The 19,218-nt window shown below is 45.1% G+C and overlaps 1 protein-coding gene across 9 annotated transcripts in view; it reads left to right on the top strand.

The window, feature by feature from the left end:
* The window catches only part of KCNN1 (potassium calcium-activated channel subfamily N member 1), a 196,360-nt gene that overhangs the window by 146,370 nt on the left and 30,772 nt on the right, over positions 1 to 19,218 (top strand). For 5 of the 9 annotated variants that reach the window (XR_008317264.1, XM_053300638.1, XM_053300637.1 and 2 more), the window contains exons 5-6: positions 9,079 to 9,220; positions 18,075 to 18,185. Coding sequence is in view for 8 of the 9 variants with exons in the window: in XM_053300638.1 (XP_053156613.1) it covers positions 9,079 to 9,220; positions 18,075 to 18,185 (253 nt within the window). In the remaining variant the exon portion in view is untranslated. Of the gene's footprint in view, positions 1 to 4,589; positions 4,703 to 8,618; positions 8,699 to 9,078; positions 9,221 to 18,074; positions 18,186 to 19,218 lie in introns of those variants that run through there. The other 4 variants (XM_053300641.1, XM_053300640.1, XM_053300643.1 and 1 more) reach the window with 4 other exon arrangements.

The following is a 19,218-nucleotide window of genomic DNA, read 5'->3' as shown; positions in this document are numbered from 1 at the left end:
CAGTGTCGGGAGGAGGGGTTTAGAATTGTTAGGCACTTCGATACATTTTGGGGCAAGGGATGGGCTCCACTTGAATCAAGTTATAACTAGACTGATGGCGCTTAAAATCAAAAAAGGTTGCAGAGCAGTTTTTAAAATGATGCCTGGGGGATAGCCAACAGGAGCTGGGCAGTATCTAGTTTGGCAAGTGCCATCCCTTAAGGTGCAAGGGTGTAAATGCTTCAGATAAACCAGAAGGGGACTGAGTAGAACCAGAAAAAGAGCAAACAAAAGGAGTTGCTAGCTGGTCAATGAGTTCAAATGGCCAAAAAAGATAGCACACACCAGATAAGATATTCAGCATATAAGTGCTTATAATGCCAATGCCAATGCCAGAAGCCTCTGAGCCAAGATGAGCGAGCTGGAGTGCTTGGTTGCTAATGAAAACCTAGATATAGTGGGCATAACGGAAACCTGGTGGAACAGTGAGAACCAGTGGGATACTGTTATTCCTGGATACAGGGGCAGAGCCACCATTGGGCAAATGGGTTCAAAGAATCCGGGCCGCACCCAATCAGGGGTTCGAGCATGACCCCAGACATGCCCCCCACAACTGACGTCAGATGCGGGGGTGTTATTTGGAGGTGCTGTGCACCTCCAAATGGGGCCACGCATCCCTGTTTGGAGCTGAAATCGGCCCACACTGCGTTGGCAGCATGGCTGGAGCGACTCTCCCTGCCTTAAAGGCAGGGAGAGCTGTTACTGGTCTCGCTGCCAATGCAGCGGGGCCGACCAATCTCGTTCCCAAACAGGGCTGCGTGGCCTCGTTTAGGAGAGAGATCAGCCCGCACTGCATTGGTGCGTTTGGAAGGGAGACCACACCCTCGTGTCTGATGTCAGACGCGGGCAGTGGCGGAGCCTGACTGCTGGCGGCTTGTGTGCGGCTGCAGTGGCAGCCCCGCTGACCCCCCCCCCATGTCTGATGCCAGACATGGGGTGTGTGGTCTGGCTCCTGAACGGAGCCCCGGGAGTTGGAGTTTAGCTCCCAAAGGGGCTGTACGGCCCCCGCTCGGGAGCTAAACCTGCACACCTGCATCTGATGTTTGAGAAGAGAGTTGGTCTTGTGGTAGCAAGCATGACTTGTCCCCATAGCTAAGCAGGGTCTGCCCTGGTTGCATATGAATGGGAGACTTGATGTGTGAGCACTGCAAGATATTCCCCTCAGGGGATGGAGCCGCTTTGGGAAGAGCAGAAGGTTTCAAGTTCCCTCCCTGGCAGCATCTCCAAGATAGGGCTGAGAGCGATTCCTGCCTGCAACCTTGGAGAAGCCGCTGCCAGTCTGTGAAGACAATACTGGGCTAGATAGACCAATGGTCTGACTCAGTATATGGCAGTTTCCTATGTTCCTCTGTCATTGGTGTGGGGCGTGTCGGGGCCACGAGGCATGGCCCCTGATTGGGTGCAGGTTCTTTGAACGCTTTGGCCCAATGGTGGCTCTGCCCCTGGACACAGGGACATGACTAGCCGGGTGCGTCTGATGTCAGACGCGGGGAGTGGGGCCAGGGGGGCGCAGCGGCCGCCGCACACCAGCCACCGCTAGCTTGGCTCCACTCCTGCCTGGATACAAACTTTATAGAAAGGACAGGGTGGGGCGGATTTGTTGTGGAGTAGCACTGTATATTAAAGAAGGAATAGAATCCAACAAGCTAAAAATTTTAGCCATGGAATCATTATGGGTGACAATATGAGGACTGAAAGGAAATGTGTTTCTAGGGTCATGCTATCACCTTCCAGATGAAAACACTGGAGTTGGAGAAGCAAATCAGAGAGGCATCAAAGAGAGACAGAGCAGAGCTGTAATCATGGGTGACTTCAATTACCTTCACATAGATTTAGCAAATACACATTGCCAAGGAAGTCCAACACAGATGTGTTGGACTTCAGAAGAATCAGGAGGATCAAATCACTCCAGAATGCATGGAACGTATTTAAAACCGCAATAATAGAGTTGAAATGTATTAAAGAGGAGGAAAGAATGAAAAGAGGAGGAAAGGTACCGCCAAGTTTAGAAGGATGCCAGCGTGGCTAACAATTGAAGCCAGGGAAAGTATAAAAAGAAAATAGAAGTGGCCAAATTTGCAGATGACACCAAACTATTTAGGGTAGTGAAATACACAACAGTTTGTGAGGAGCTGCAAAAAGATCTCTCCAAACTGGGGGAGTAGGCAACAAAATGGCAAATGCAGTTCAATGTAAGCAAGTGTAAAGTGATGCATATTGGGGCAAAAAAACCCAGCTTCAAATATACACTGATGGGATCTGAGCTGTCGGTGACTGACCAGGAGAGAGATCTTGGGGTCATAATGGACAGCCTGTTGAAAGTGTCAACTCAGTGCACAGCAGCTGTGAAAGAGGCAAATTCCATGCTACGGATCATTAGAAAGGGGGTTGAAAATAAAAATGCTAATATTATAATGCCCTTATACAAATTTATGGTGTCACATTTGGAGTACTGCATACAGTTCTGGTCTCCATATCTTAAGAAGGACATTGTAGAACTGGAGAAGGTTCAGAAGAGGGCAACCAAGATGATCAGGGGCCTGGAGCACCTTCCTTATGAGGCAAGGCTACAACACATGGGGCTTTTTAGTTTAGAGCAAAGACAACTGCAGGGAGACAAATGATGAATACAACAAATATTTATATACTACTTTTCAACAAAAGTTCCCAAAGGTTAGAGGTGTATATTGTGCATGGAGTAGAGAGAGTGGACAGAGAGAAATTTTTCTCCCTCTCTCACAACACTAGAACCGGGGTCATCTTATGAAACTGATACGAATATGACAGATATTTATATACCGCTTTTCAACAAAAGTTCCCAAAGTGGTTTACATAGATATAAATAAACAAATAAAATGGCTCCCTGTCCCCAAAGGGCTCACAATCTGAAAAAGAAACATAATACAGACACCAGCAACAGCCACTGGAGGGATGCTGTGTTGGAGATGAATAGAGCCAGGGTATTTAGGAATGACAAAAGGAAGGACTTTCCCACAAAGTGCTTAATTAATTTATGGAATTCTCCGCCACAGGATGTGGTGATGGCCACTAGTTTGGATGGCTTTAAAAGGGGCTTGGACAGATTCATGGAAGATGGGTCTATCAATGGCTACTTGTCTGAGGCAAGATGTCTCCAAATACCAATTGCAGGGGAGCAACAGCAAGGGAGAGGGCCTGCCCTCACCTCTTGCCTGTGGGCTTCTCAGAGGCATTTAGTGGGCCAATGTGCGAAACAGGATGCTGGACTAGATAGTCCTTGGGCCTGATCCAGCAGGGCTCTTCTTATGAGTCCGTCCCAGCCCCAGCACTACCTGGAGATGCTGCCAGGGAGTGAAGCTCAGACCTTCTGTATGCAAAGCAGATGCTCTACCACTAAATTACAGCCCCATCTCCTGCGGGGAATTTCTTACAGCGCCCATTCAAATGCAACCCAAGGTGAATCCTGCTTAACAAAGGGGACAATTCATGCTTGCTTCTGCAAGACCAGCTTCCTCACATGTACTCTTATATGTCCCCATTTTCCTTTAAACAACAATTTATTATATTTGTTATCTTGCTCTTTCTCTAGGAACCCCGTGTGGTGAATATGGTTCTCCACTCTCCTTTTTATCCTCCTAATGACCCTGTGATGAGAATAACCAGTCCATGGTGAACTAGGGAGTTTTGTGGTAGAGGTGGGATTTCCATGGCTCCCTGGTCCAAATCTCTTGCTCTAACCATTGCACCATACTGATTCTTGGACTAGCCTACTGAGAACCCATGAAACAATAGAGGAATTATATTGCGGGGTGGGATTGGTTCAGCCTTAACTGAAGGGCTCTGTCCCTGACCCCTCCCATACACTCACACCTAGACCCGGAGAATTTGTTTTCAGGTCCACTCCACACTGTTTGATATCAAAACTGAGAAGAACTACAGATGGATGCCTAATAGTCAGGGATCCAAAGTGCTTTCCTGACTTGAAATGAATTTCATTTCTCCCCCTGATAATGCTTCCAAGAAGGTCCGGGCAAGCAGGGCGCAGTGCTCCAGCTTCCCTTTTGTGAAGCGGCCCCTATCTGAGCTGTGCAGATGCTGTTCTTTAAGCCCTGTTTAGGCCCTTAAAATAGGAGCTAATTTGGGCATCAGTGTTTATCTCTTCCTCTGCACAGAAAACTGTGGAGTGCAGAAAGGTTTCTTCTTTTCTTTTTTTTTTTTTAAATGCAGTTTTCAATGCAGCTCCCAGAACTCAGGAATTTTTCTTTTTCTTTTTGCCTAAGCCATATCTCAGCTCCTAATGGGAAGTTGGAGGTCAAAATGTGCAGCGAACAATCCAGAGGGCATAATGTTTATGAAAGTAGGAAGCTGCTGTAGTATATATGTCCTGTCCCTTTAAGATTAGGCTGTGTTTGGTCGGGTTGATGTGTTTCGTTAGCCTATTGATTACCTATTGCTGACTGCAGTAGCAATAAACCTCAATTAATAACTCCCAATCCTTGTGTCTGACTGATTGGTTAAGCGGACCCAGGAATGAGCCCCATTCACATCAGGGTGTGGCTCAGCTTTCTCTTTTCTAAGGGCATGCTGCCCAGAGTTTGTTGCAGTCTTGTCTGAATAAAGGTGGCTTCTAAGCCTACTTTGTCTCCTGCTCCTTTGGGCCCAAGGTCAGGCCAGCTGGTTGTGAGTATGTCTAACAACCTTACCTAGGGGAAGATACTACATGGTGGTGTTGTAATTTGTGATTGTTTAGCAAAGTGCCAAGAGGAAGCTGCCCACTCCAGTTACGAAGTAGTGCAGAGCCTTATTGTTGCCGTTCGTCAAGAACAAGCATGGAGGTTGTAGTGCAGTATACAGTAAACAGGATTTATTAGGTTAAGTACATTTGAGATAGGAAAGACTATGAGCTACATAGTGAATAGGAGTGGTGGGGAGAGAGATGCTCCCATCTGCTCTCCAAAGAGGAAGAAAGTAGAACTGACCCACTACAGGAAATACCGGAGTACTACTCGGAGTAGTCAAGGCAGGGGTCATAGAGTAGAGAGAGGTAGAACAGCTAGGGAGACCCTTGCTCACTATCTCTACTGCCAGTGCCCCTAGTGGTCATTAGGATAGTTGGTGCGAAAGGTTGATGCACTGGAAGTCCATCATCAACAGATGTCATAGCTGTCTTCCACTGAGTCGGGCCCTGGGTCTGTCTAGCTCAGTATTGTCTCTCTGGCAGCAGCTCTCCAGGTTTCCAGGCAGGAAAGGGTTTTCCTAGCCCTTCCTAGAGACGCTGCCATAGAGTTAAGGCTGTTTGCAATGAACACAGGAAGTTGCCTTCAACTGAGTAAGATCCTGAGTCCACCTCACTCAGTATTTCCTTCACTGACTGGCAGCATTTCTTTAAAGTTTCTCAACAAAATCACAAGGAGCAGAGCTGGCCATGGGAGGAGAGCTGATCTTTTGATGGCAAGCATGAATTGGTCATGTGTGACAATACGTGAGCACTGGAAGATATTCCCCTTAGGGGACGGGGCCCACTCTGGGAAGAACAGCTGCATGCTTGCACACAGAAGGTTCCTAGTTCCCTCTCTGGCAGCATCTCCAAGATAGGGCTGAGAGAGACTCCTGCCTGCAACCTTGGAGAAGCTGCTGCCAATCTGGGTGGACAATATTGAGCTCGGTGGACCAATGGTCTGACTCGGCATATGGCAGCTCCCTATGCTCCTATGTTTGTTCCTGTGATAAGGTCTACACCCCGAGAGATGGAAAAGAGGTAATAGCATTGCAAAACTTCCAGCTTTCAATGTGTTCTCGGACTCTTATTGTCCTGACCATCGGGCCTGCTGTGGCCAAATTTGCAATGTTCTTTCAACAGTTTTAAAAACACAAAAACTACTATAACATTTTATCGCTGTTGTCAGAGGAATGGAAATGAGAATTGGCAGGAATGTCTTCCAAAGATTACTCCACGGAGACAGCACAGCAATTTGTTCATTGTTACCCTAACCCAGGCCTGCACAACTTCAGTCCTCCTGCAGATGTTCAACTACAACTCCCATCATCCCTGACTATTGACTGTTGTGGCTGGGAATGATGGGAGTTGCAGTCCAAAAACAGTTAGAGGGTGGAAGTTATGCAGTCCTGTCTTAACCCTGACCCTAACCCTTTCCTCTGTGCAAAAATGACTGCAATTTCACCCTAAATATTTGCGGGGTAGAGAAAAAGAAGGGGTGGTAACACAGAGAAAGCTGTAAGTGCAACAATGCTATCACCTCTTTTTTAATCATGAAAATCGCTGTAAGCATTCGTCCCCTGAGATGGTACCGATGACCAAGATTTGTGGGCCTGGCTCACACATGGACTATGTGGGTTGTGGAGTAAAGTGCACCTTTCTCCCTTATCTCTCCCCACATCCAGCTTGATATGACACGAGCAACTAAATAATAATAATTAGTACCCTTAGTAATTATCTTGCACATTTTCTGAGGTATCCCAAAACACTTTGCATCCCTTTAAAAGCTGCTGCTGGGAAGGCAGCTTCCGTCACACCTCCGGGCGGGGGCCTCGGAGGAGATGCTCAGCTCAGCAGAAAAGTCCCTTGGCGATATCGCCGCACTCTGCCTGCATTAGCTCTAATTTGCTGTGCATTTGGAGAGCGTTAAATTGCAGCGCTTTGTTGACATTCCCAATTCCCCTGAAACCTTGTTAATATTCTGAGTGGGCCATCGGCTTCTCTCAAGGAGTTTTGTGGATGTCTGTTTGGGATCAACAAAGACCTTAAAAGCCTGCCTCTTCAAATTCAGGGCTGCCACCCTCGCTAACGGGTGTCAGTTTCATTTGTCAGTTGCACACTGCTTCAGCCACTTCATACACCACTCCCAGCAGAAACCATCTGAGAACATTCTCCATGGTTCTGGTGAATGGCAGAGCTGGTCTTCTGGCAGCAAGCATGAATTGTCCCGCTTGCTATGCATGGTTCACCTTGGTTTGCAATGGGATGGGAGACTACATGTGAGCACTGTCAGATTGTCCCCTTAGGTCAGGGCTGCACAACTTTGGCCCTCCTGCAGAACTACAACTCCCATCATCCCTCACTATTGGCTGCTGTGGCTGGGGATGATGGGTGTTGTAGTCTATAAACAGTTGAAGGGCTGAAGTTGTGCAGCTCTGCCTTAGAGGATGGGCTGCTAGCTCAGTGGAAGAGCCTCTATTTTCATGCAGAAGGCCTCAGATTCACTCCCCGGCAGCATCTCCAGGTAGGTCTGGGAAAGACTCCTGCCTGTGACCCTGGAGGGTTTGGTGGAAAGCAGCTTCCTATGTTCCTGTGGAATGGGAAGAAGTGTAGATAAACTGGATGAACTGCAAGTTCCAATTCTGGAATTAATTTTAGACACTCTCCTATTGCAACCGGAATTCAGGAGGGATGGCCACTAGCTTGGAGGGCTTTGAAAGGGGCTTAGACAAATTCACGGAGGACAGTTCTATCAATGGCTGGTGGCTATAGGCCACCTCCAGCGGCACAATGCCTCTCAATACCAGTTGCGAGGGAGTAACAGCAAGAGAGAAGGCAGGCCCTCACCTCTTGCCTGTGGGCTTCTCAGGTGCATCTGGTGGGCCACTGTGTGAAACAGGATGCTGGACTGGATGGGCCTTAGGCCTGATCCAGCGGGGCTGTTCTTATGAGAAATCATTTGCTGAAGAAAAATAATAATAATAATAAGGCGCTGGCAAGGGGAGAGTCCACGCATTCCCACCTTTGTCACTTCAACCAAGGCAGGCATTCTTCTACAGCTGTCTAGAAAATGCCCTCTGGAACACTTATTTTTCCTGGTACAGCAGGGAGGCGGGGTATGTGGAATGGAACATGCTATTTATTTCCACAGTTAGCAATTGCCCTAGAGTCAGCAAAGCAGAATTAAATTAAAAGTCACACATATTTGGCAGTGCAGCTACTGCTTTCCCTCCTTTGAAGTCTTCTGATTGTTTTGTTTAAAAATCAGTGTATTTTAACTTTTGATGGCGATATGGCATCTTCACCAAAATGTGTGGTTTGAAATGACAGTTTGAGACACAGGGGACACAACTCCTGTTCACACTACCCCAGGCTTTGGGGAAACACATCACAAGCTAAATAAAGGAATGCAACCACTGACATCCGATGCACACAGCTTACCTGGGACTGATTTTGGGCATATGTGCATTGGATTGGGCCTCACTGTTTAGGATGGAGGCCAAATCAAGTGTTTGGAATACAAAAAGTGACTTGCTTATGTCTTTTTAAACAAGCAAAACCCTTCAGACTTCTTGCTTCAAAGTAGTTTAGAAACCGCAAATGGAAGCTTGCTGCAATGGCAGCTTTGAGAATGTGGGAATTGGCCTCTTTGGTTTGTTTGTATTTAGTGCAGCAATACGCTTGGAGGACTGCAGGTCACCCCCAGGATGGAACTTGGAATGAATACACCAACTGTTCACTTGCATTTCCTGGGCCTGCAGATTGAATTTGAAAGCTACGTTGGCATGAAGCACATCTTGCTATATATTTTTTGAGGAGGAAGGATCCTCTTCTGCTGACTACACAGCTTTAACCACCTTTGCCGTTCCTGGCAAAAAGGAATGGTTGTGAAAACCTCCATGTTAGGATGGTGATTTAAGCTTCCTCGACTACCAGGAGCTTTCCCAAACAGCAGGCTTCACTGTGAGTTCAAAGTTGCTCCCCCCCACAAACAAAAAAACAAAAAAGGGGTGTGTGTTTTACCCTGGATATAAATCAGGCAACACTCTATCTAACATGCAATGAAAAACCCAAATCGTGTGTCAAGTACTCTGTGATAGCTTACAGGGACTTGGGGATAAATTTGGCCAATATGTGAACGCACACCTCTAGGAGGTGCGAACTAAAAGCCAGCAAAGGGCGTCTCCATCCTGAGTGGTGGCCTGTGTTGGATGCTGGTTGGGTGCTTGAGTGCTCCTGGTGCATGCCCCTCTTGGGTTCTGTGGTAGGGGGTCATGAAATGGGGAAAGGGGAAGAAGTGAAGTCGGTTTTGATGGAGACATTTCCTGGACTCTTTGGCACAGGTACCACGACAAACAGGACGTGACCAGCAACTTCCTGGGAGCCATGTGGCTGATCTCCATCACCTTCCTCTCCATTGGCTATGGCGACATGGTCCCACATACCTACTGTGGGAAAGGGGTCTGCTTGCTCACCGGGATTATGGTAAGGCATCAGCAGGCCTCATTTGTAATGGGGCATAGGCTTCCTGGCCTCCAGGGATGATTCATTAAGAGCAAGGATTCTCAATCTTTATTTAATAATTATAATATAATATTTGTTAGCCGCCCCGTAACAAGTTGTTTTATGGGTGGCTTACAGCACAACATTGAAACATGAGATAAAAACCCACAACACAATTCATAACAGACCAAAAAAGGCGGGGGAGGGTGGAGAAAATAAAAAATACAATAGAAAACAATTTAAAATACATTTTTTAAAAATCAGATCAAAATTTAAAAGGCCTGAGTGAACAAAAAGGTCTTTACCTGGCGTCTAAAAGAACAAAGTGATGAAGCCAGGCAAACCTCACTGGGGAGGCTATTCTATAAACAGGGTGCCACCACCGAAAAGGCCCTCTCCCTAGTAGCCACCTGCCTCACCTCCTTTGGCAGGGGAGGAGGGGCTCCTAAGAAGATCTTAAATTCTGGTTTGGGACACATGGCGCAAGGTGCTCTCTCAGGTTATCCAGTCACAAGCCATTTAGGGCTTTAAAGGTTAAAACCAGCACCTTGAATTGAGCCCAGAAACGCTCTGGGAGCCCGTGCATTTATTTAACAGGTGTACCCCTTCTGTTGCAAGCCATCAACTCAGCTCCAGTACCCCATAAAATGTTCTTGTGTGGGTGTGTATGCACACACAAATTTACATGTTACGCTTATGGGACAGGCTTCTCCAACCACTGGATGACATCCAGACTATGTGACTCTGGACTATTCCCATTGAAATTAATGGGACAGATTGTATTAATTTCAATGGCAGGATTTGGTTCTAATTTTCTGGAGCCTGTCGGGCTGAGGGGAGGGGTAGGCTGAGCTTTAGCACATGGCCAGCCAATCAGGAGCAGAGGAGGAGGGGCCTCACCCTCCCCTGCAGCGGACACTTGGCTGAGGATGTGTCCGACCGCTTCAAGCCAGTGATCCTCGGTGGGGAACAAGTAGTGCAACTGTGGCGTAGGGAAGCAAGAAGGCTCTGATTACTCCCTGGGAGACCCTCAAGTACCCCTAGGTACTCCCTGTTAGGAACCCCTGACTTAGAGCAAGAGTTCTCAACTTTCAGCCCCCTGGTTTGTTGAACTACAACTCCTATCATCACCTGCCACAATGGCCGAATGGGGATGATGAGAGTTGTAGCTCAACGACAACTAGAAACTCAAGGTTGGGGACCCCTGATTTAGAAGGAAGCTCTAGTTTCTTTCTCCCAATTCTGCAATTTAATAGTTACCTGCTGTAGCGACTCACAACATGGAGCGAAGCATTGTAGTCACCTGAGCCCTGCTGGATCAGATTATCTGCTCCAGCACTCAGTTTCCAACAGTGGCCAAGCCATTGCCTCTGAGAAGTCCCCATACAAGAGGTAAGGAGGTCAGCCTCCCACATTTGTAGTAGAGGATGACTGTAAAGAATGGAGTGCTGGTCTTGTGGTAGCAAGCATGAACTGTCCCTTTTGCTAAGCAGGGTCTGCCCTGGTTTGTATTTAGATGGGTGACTACTTGTGAGTGCCGTCTGCTGTAACATATTCCGCTTAGAAGATGGAGCTGTAGCTCAGTGAAAGAGCATCTGCTTGCATGCAGAAGGTCCCAGGTTCACTCTCTGGAAGCATCTCCAGGTGGGTCTGGGAGAGATTCCTGCCTGAAACCTTGGAGAAGCTGCTGCCAGTCAAGAAAATACTGAGCTAGATGGATCAAGGATCTGACTTGATATTCTTCCACCCGTGTCTGGGTCTGCAGAGCAGCTAACATGAAATCACAATAGAAACATTAAGGTATACTAGCGTTACCTGTGCAGAGCATCTGCGCGCTAGTACTTGATTGCTCCCCTCACCTCAGAGATCTCTCCACCCTCACCTGGGCCACACTCCTGTTCTTCCGCCTCCATCCCGTTGCTTCCATCCCCCTCTTGGTCACAGCTGCACCGTTGCTAGCGCCTATTGGCCAAGCAGCAGTGCCCTATCCCCAGAGACCTCCCCATCCTCACCTGAGCCCCACTCCTGCTTCTCCCCACAGGAGCAGCAGCAACAGTGGTTGACCGGGCCCTTCCTTGCTACCTCCATAGCCGCTCGTTCCCCTCAGGCCGTGGACAGGCTCAGGCCCGTCCCTCGCCCTTCCTTCCTTCTTTCTCTCTTTCGCTCTCCTTCACACGCTCTTCCCCTCTATCTTTCTTCCTCTCCCTTCTTTTCTCTTTCTTTCTTTTTTTCTCTCTCTCCGCTCCTTCCTGAGTTAACAGATCTTGTTTCCTCATCTAATTCACACAACGGCAGCCCCCTTCTCCCAAAGGGGCTCTTTCCTCCCTCACGACTCCTCTCTTCGCAGACCCCTGCCCACTATCCTTTTATATAGAGAGATTCCTCTCTTCTACAATCAAGAACATCTTCCAACCAGTAACAGTTGCATTCCAACTGACCTTAACCATCACAGGCTCCTCCTCGCTATCTGCATATGGAATCCCCATTGTCGAATCAACATGGTGCTTCTGCTCTCACAGGCTCCTCCTCTGTATCTACATATGGAATTCCCACTGCCCAATCAGGTGCTTCTGCTTGCGAACTCTCACAAGAGCTGCCACACACAGGATTAGGCATGGGTACGTCTCTGAGAATTATATATAGAGATTGTAAAGTTGCACCATGAGTATCTTCCTGCCTAAATTAAGCACTGATAAATTAAGCATTGATTCCAATGCAAAGGAGTTAAACTAATACTGAATTCTGTTTGCCTTGTATTTGTTGATATGAATATATGAGAAAACACCCTTCAACAGCATCAGTGATAAACCAATAAAAGCTAGAAGACTAAATATAATAAGTGTAAAATTAAAGACTGATGACTAAAGTGATGCAAGCTGCCTAAACAACTAGTGATTGGAGACTGATCCCACACACAGATTAGACTGGCCCAATTTAAACCAAGCTTTCTTCCCACCTAAATATCAGGAAAGAGCTTGGCCTAACATAAACCAGTCTGAAGAGGTTTGGATATAGTCATGCCCCCAGTTGGGGTTGTGAAACACAGAAACATAGAAAGCTGCACTATACTGAGTCTGACCATTGGTCCATCTAGCTGAGCATTGTCTACACTGACTGGCAGCAGGTCTTCAGGGTTGCAGGCAGGAGTCTTTCCCAGCCCTACTTGTTGATGTTGCCAGTGATTGAACCTGGGGCCTTCTGCATGCAAAGCAGATGCTCTACTGCTGAGCTATGGCCCCCTCCCATGTGGCAGGGTCTAATTCTCTCCTAAGGAGCCAGAGCCCCAACCCCGCACCCTCCCATATTCTTGTAAATTTCCTCCCCCTTTCCTCACCCACTTACCTGGCAGTTGCTGTTCTACCAATGGAGCGAGTTTTTTCTTCCATTCCCACTTTGACACCTGGCATAAAGTGTGCCAGGCACAAGTAGACCTGGGAAATGTAGTTTTCTTAAGGACTACTGTGTCTCAGCAATATCTGTTTTTTAAAAATCCGATTAAAACGTGTCATATCCTTCCGAGGTCGGTAAAATGAGTACCCAGAATGTTGGGGGCAATATGCTAAAATCATTGTAAACCGCTTAGAGAGCTCCGGCTATAGAGCGGTATATAAATGTAAGTGCTATTGCTATTGCTATTCCACATTGAACCTGAAAAGCCTGATGAACTGTGGAAGGTTTCACCTGTTTCTGAATTAAAATCAGGATAAAACATTTGTTTCCTCTCCTGGGTTTCACTTTGTAATCTCCTGTTTCTTTCCAAACTTTGGTTTGAGGGGTAGGCTTAACTTCATGTGGAGATCAGCCCTCTGGAACTGTTTGAATTGGCAGGACTCCACTGATTCTGCCCTCAGCCATGCTGAGTGTGTCAAAATGCTAAAAGCTTATGTTTTGCCATTCCTTTGCCCATGAGGATCTATCCCAGATTCCATCCGCACAAGGACTGAAGTGTGAGAGTCACTGCATCCATTGTAGGCCCACATCAAGTTTTCCACATTGCAGCTGATACCCTGAGATCTTTTTGTTCCGTTCTATATTCTCCTTCCCTTGCACTATTTCCCTTGTTATGTATTAGGGCAGTCCTCACGATCGGAACTAGGGTAGGACAAGCCTCCTAACCACGCTCCCCCTGTGTATAAGAAGGTGGTTGTCCCCGGAGGCTTTCCAGAGAGCTATAAAGATCCACCTCTTCAGCCTGGCTTTTAATACTAGTTAAGTAGTTTTAAATTAGTTTTGTGTTACTATTTTAAATGGCTTTATTTCTGACTGTGAGCCACCCTGAGCTATTTATGGATGGGCGGTATATATAAAACATACACCCTAGTTCAAGAGCTGTGCATGTTCCCATTTGTTGGCCATGTGTTACATAAAAACAAGGTCGGAGGTGGGAGGCTCAATGCTTTTTAAAAGACAATTATAACACATCTTTTAAAAAGAGGGTTTAAAATGTTTTATCTGCTGCTTATATCTGGTAGGTTCTTTCATTTTTATAGTTCTCTATTTTTAGCTTTTTATCCATAACTTTTAATTTGATTTATTTTTTTTTTAAAAATTGTAATTTTAAATGGTCTTTTGTTTAAATGAATGAATTTTGTTATTTTACATTGTATCTATTTCCTTAATGTTGTGAGCCACCCCGAGCCATAGTGTACTGGAGGGGCAGGGTATGAATGTATGTACGAATGAATAAGAATATATATATATATATATATATATATATATATATATATATATATATATATATATATAATATATATAAATAAATAAAATAAAATTTGCTCATCTGTCAAGCCCCAGGTGGGCAGGATGAGCACAGCCTACCCAGATTCCATCCCAACTTCAAAACGAGGTAAGTGGAAAAATTGTCCTACCCAGCTGGGGCTGGATAGGCAAGCAAGCTCCCTGCCTCCAACCTTGTTTTTATCGAACACATGATGGCAAAATGGGTGCAAACCCAGCTCCTGAAACTAGGAGGTAGGAGGTTTCCTAGTTCCTATTGTGAGGTTAGTCCTAATAATGATAGGGAGGCTGTTCTCATGAGCAGCTAAGACCAGGTTAGGGCAGCTAAGCCTGGGCTTTGTTGCCCGTGAGAACTGCTGATAGCAAACACACCAACTGGTTAGCGAGTGATCCCTTACCCTGGGCTAATTGCTCGCTGGAACAGGATCCTGCTCTCACATGGTGCACTGTGAGATTTTTGGGGGCCGAGATGACTCATCCAGACCCCCTGCACCTCTGCTGCCCATGGCAGCCACAGATAGTCTGAGTTTGTGATTAGCAATGCCCAGCAACTCCCGGAGGATCATCTGCGGGGAAGGCGAGCTTCTGCTGCCTTCTCCGCCCACCCTCAAGCCCCTTCATTGGATCGTGAGAAAGGGCTCAGGGTCTGATATGCTCTGCAATGTAGTATTTTGGAGCATTTCAAATGAAAACTGGCATTCCACAAAATTATTTTAAATTAACCAACCCTCCTCATTGATTAACCAAACCCAATATATAATATGTTGATTTCTTTCAGTTAGTGGAGACGCATATTCTGGAAAACTGTTCCTGCAAACTTGGAGAAATCTGTCTTCCAATAGATGGAGATTATGATTAGGAGGTTTGTTAACAACTCAAAATCCTCCATGTCAACAATAATTTCTGAATATTCTAACAAAATAAACCGATGTTTTGCTATTCCCCTTGTACCCATTTGTCTCTTCTATCTTCCATAATACCAATCTCTGGAAGTATTTTACAGCAGTACAGTTTCAAATAAAGCTCAAAAGTATCATTCCTGAATATGCCATGTCACCCAGCTTATCATATCCTGTTTATAGATCTGTTTCAGCCTGCAAAGGGTTAAGAGCCGTGGAATTGATTTTTTTTTTTTTGAAATATTTTTCTCCATATTAATATTTTTCTTTAAAATACAAATTATAAAACAAAATTACAGATGGAAATCATGTTCATGAATTAATGCAACATTGAACATCAATGCAATTAAAATAAATTAAGTGCGTTGTATCAGAAGATGGATGAGTTTTGCTTTCTCAATAATGCATGTACAAAAAACCTGATTAAAACTCTTGCATTATTGTATTTCTTCTTTTCCTCAATTTGGTCACTTTGACATCATCACTGCGTATTTCTTGCCCTTTATTTTCCAGTTCAGAAATTGACAGAATTGTTCTCACCTTCCAATTTTGAGCAAAGCAATTTCTTACAACTCATAATTGTTATTTAATATAATCTCCCAGCACTTTTATGCTCATTGTATAAATCAGCAAAAAAAAGTAATTAACTTATCCTCATTTTGTTATATTATTTTCCCCATTGTTACATTGATTTTACTCTAGTAGCGTTTTGTTTTTAAATATCCCAAGTCCACTACAGAAACACAAAATGTATCAATACTTTAAAGAAATTCTGATAGTTTAAATTATACATGCTCCAAAATTCTGTTATTGGTGCAGATATTAAGGATGCCTAATGGTTATTCCCTGTCCAGTTCCATTTATTAACTGAAAAATCAATACTTGGATCCTTTTCCAGTTGTTTTTTTTTAATGTGTGGTTTGCTGCATCTTTCTGTTCCTTCAGCAGATTTGTATCTTTTCCCTTTCTCTGCATTAAGGATGTGTGAATCGATTCAGGTACAAAATGATTTATACCCAAATCTACCTGTTTTGGGCAATTTGTGGACAAAACAAATCTGGCCTGTGTTAGCTGGCCAGATTTGTGTCCAAAACAAATCGCCTAAATTTCAGACCAGAACAATTCGTAGATTCAGACCTCCATTTTGTGGTGATCTCTCTTGCTGTCTCAATTTTGTATCAGGATTTTTTTTAAAAAAAAAATCTTTCCATCCCAAGCTTCAGATTGGTGACTTACAGTGTGCAATGATTGGCTGGTGATTTCCCTCCTGGTTCCAGATTGGCCCGTTTCCATTCAAATCTTGTGTTGCCAGGTGTGACTGACCCCACATTGGCGAGGGGAAAGGTCAAAGAAGGATGGGGGGGGGAGTTCAAAGGAGGGATTTTCAAATGTACTTAAGGAGGCAGCCAGCTACCATTCTGCATTTCTGCCTCGTGGGAGAAGAGAGAACCAGAGGAGCTTTGCTTTTCCTGCTGCCTGGAGTGGATTCTCTGCTTTTTGTTGCTGCTTTCCTGATTGAAGAGAAGAGAAATTTTTTTCCCACCCCCTTCCTGCTGCTGAGAGAATCACTGCCTGGTCTATATGAATCTGCGCCTGTTGTCTGTGCGAATCTACCTGTTTTGGGAAATTTGTGGACAAAACAAATCGCCCCTGTGCTATCTGGCCAGATTCAGACCCAAAACAAGTTGGGGGCAATTTGATTCGGGTACAAATCAATTTTAAAAAATTGATTCATGCACATCCCTACTCAGCATTGCTGATCCTCAGGAGTCCTCTATCCCCTAAAGGGAATATCTTAGCAACATAGAAACATAAGAAGCTGCCCTCTACCGAGTCAGACCATTGGTGCATCTAGCTCAGTATTGTCTTCACAGACAGGCAGCGGCTTCTCCAAGGTTGCAGGCAGGAATCTCTCTCAGCCCTATCTTGGAGAAGATGCCAGGGAACCTTCTGCATGCAAGCATGCAAATGCTCTTCCCAGAGCAGCCCTATCCCCATTTGATAGTGAGGCAGCCTTGAAGGTAGGCTGTGGTGGCCTGCCCTGAGCCACCGCAAAGCCCACTATGGACCTGGATGCAGTGACAAGTGAAGCAGTAGAGAAGGAACAGAACAAGACCTCCCATCAACTCTTTACAGCTGCACTTTGGTTCATAATGTGTTTGATTTTAAATGCCATAAGCTGCTTGTGCATATTTTTTGATAGATTCATGTTTTGAAAGTTTTTTAGTTCTTAGTTTCTGTCTTTAGCTTTTTACTAAAACTTTTAATTTGAATTTTTTTTTACATTTTTAACTTTAAATGTGATGTTGTGTAATTTTATTATAGTTTATTTTTATTTTGCTTTATCTTGTATCTATTTTATTAATGTTGTGAGCTGCCCCAAGCAGCAGTGTACTGGAGGGGGTGGGTGTAAATATTTTAAATAAGATAAATAAAAATAAACACAAAGTACTCATTTCTGTTGAAAAAACTGGATGGCCTTGAACACCTGCAAATGGGATGGATATCAAGGTGGGAACCTCTGCCAGGCAAGCACCAGAAAACAAACCCCTTTTTGGATCTGACAATTTCAAGACATCAAAAAAGAATCCAAATGCTATATACCTGTACTAGTATTTTAATCAGGGGCGGAGCCACCATTGTGCGAATGGGTTCAAAGAACCCAGGCTGCCAATAAAAAAGCCCACTGAAGCCCGTAGTGGGGTGTGGCTCCGGACAAGCCCCAAGCAATCTCTCCCTTGTCCATTTCAGGCAAGAAGGAGCTGCCTGAAATGGATGGGGGAGAGCTCTCTCGGGCTATCCCAAACCCAGGCCACGCCCCCTTTGCATGTGACATCACACACGGGATGTCACTAGAGGGGCTGCCAGACACAGGCCACTGTTCAGCTGGCTTCTCACCTGATTTTAATATCATAGTCATAAAACTGGATGGTTGAAAATTATCCAGACAAGGTTGTATATAGCTATAGCAATAGCACTTACATTTATATACCGCTCTATAGCTGGAAGCTCTCTAAGCGGTTCACAATGATTTAGCATATTGCCCCCAACATTCTGGGTATATAATAAATCCAAATCAATACATCTACATAGTCTAATAAAATAGATGAAAAATGATCAATAAAATGCCATTAAAATAGTCTTGATTCTGCCAAGCAAAACAGTCCCACTGTCACGTGTCTCTTGTTTTTGTCTTGTAGGGTGCAGGGTGCACCGCCCTGGTGGTCGCTGTGGTTGCCCGAAAGCTGGAACTCACCAAAGCGGAGAAGCACGTCCACAACTTTATGATGGATACACAGTTATCAAAGCGGGTAAGAGAGGAGGCTCCTTCGTCATTGCCTCTGCCAGCCTGAGTACAGACAGACTGTAGTAGAACAGGGCAGGGGGCACACTACTACTATTACTACTACTACGTCTGCATTTGCCACCAGCTCGTCTGGTGGCCACTTGGGGACCAGCCTTCTCCGCCGCTGCCACGAGGCTTTGGAATGTGCTCCCTAGTGAAATAAGAGCCTCCTCATCTCTGACAGCCTTTAAAAAGTCTTGAAAGAAGCATCTGTTCACCCAGGCTTTTAATTAATATTGTTTTAATGTTGTTTTAAAGTATTGTTTTAAAAATTTTAAATTGTTGTAATGTTTTAAACTTTTTGTTTTTGTTTTAACTAATGTTTTACTTTATGTTTTTATTTTGTTGTAAACTGCCCAGAGACATAAGTTTGGGGCAGTATAAGAATATTTTAGATACATACATACATACTGCAACAAATATTTATATATCACTCTTCAAACAAAGTTCTTAAAGCGGTTTACATAGAAAAATAAATAATACATAAATAAGATGGCTCCCTGTCCCCAAAGGGCTCACAATCTCAAAAGAAACATAAGACAGACACCAGCAACAGCCACTTTGAACTAGAGATGTGCATGAATCAATTCAGCATGGCCTGTTGAATCGTTTTGGCAGAGCGGTACCTTTAAGCCTGAGTAAAGCAGGTCCTTGCCTGATCCTCTGTAGCCCTACTGCTTTTGTGGGAAATGGCGCTGTGCCCAGAAACGTGGGGCTGGGAGGAGCAGGTAAGGACCTGTTTTACTCATGCTTATAGTTACTGTTCCCTGCCCTGCTGAAACATTCGTGCACATCCCTAGAGTGAACCTGGGACTTACTGCATGCAAAACAGATGCTCTTCCACTGGAAGAGCTGGAGCTGCATCCCTCCTTATAAGTGCAAATTGGCAGGCACTTATAAGATGGCACATGCTGACTTCTAAGAGGCATTCTCCTTTTACTCATAGGAGAGAATGCCGCTTCTAAATTGGCACTCACACATTATTTAGCAAAGCACCA

Source organism: Hemicordylus capensis, chromosome 2 (assembly GCF_027244095.1).
Source record: "Hemicordylus capensis ecotype Gifberg chromosome 2, rHemCap1.1.pri, whole genome shotgun sequence".
Classification (NCBI taxonomy): Eukaryota; Metazoa; Chordata; class Lepidosauria; order Squamata; family Cordylidae; genus Hemicordylus; species Hemicordylus capensis.
Note: the sequence above shows the minus strand (reverse complement) of the source record. Positions and strands in the feature narration are given on the sequence as shown.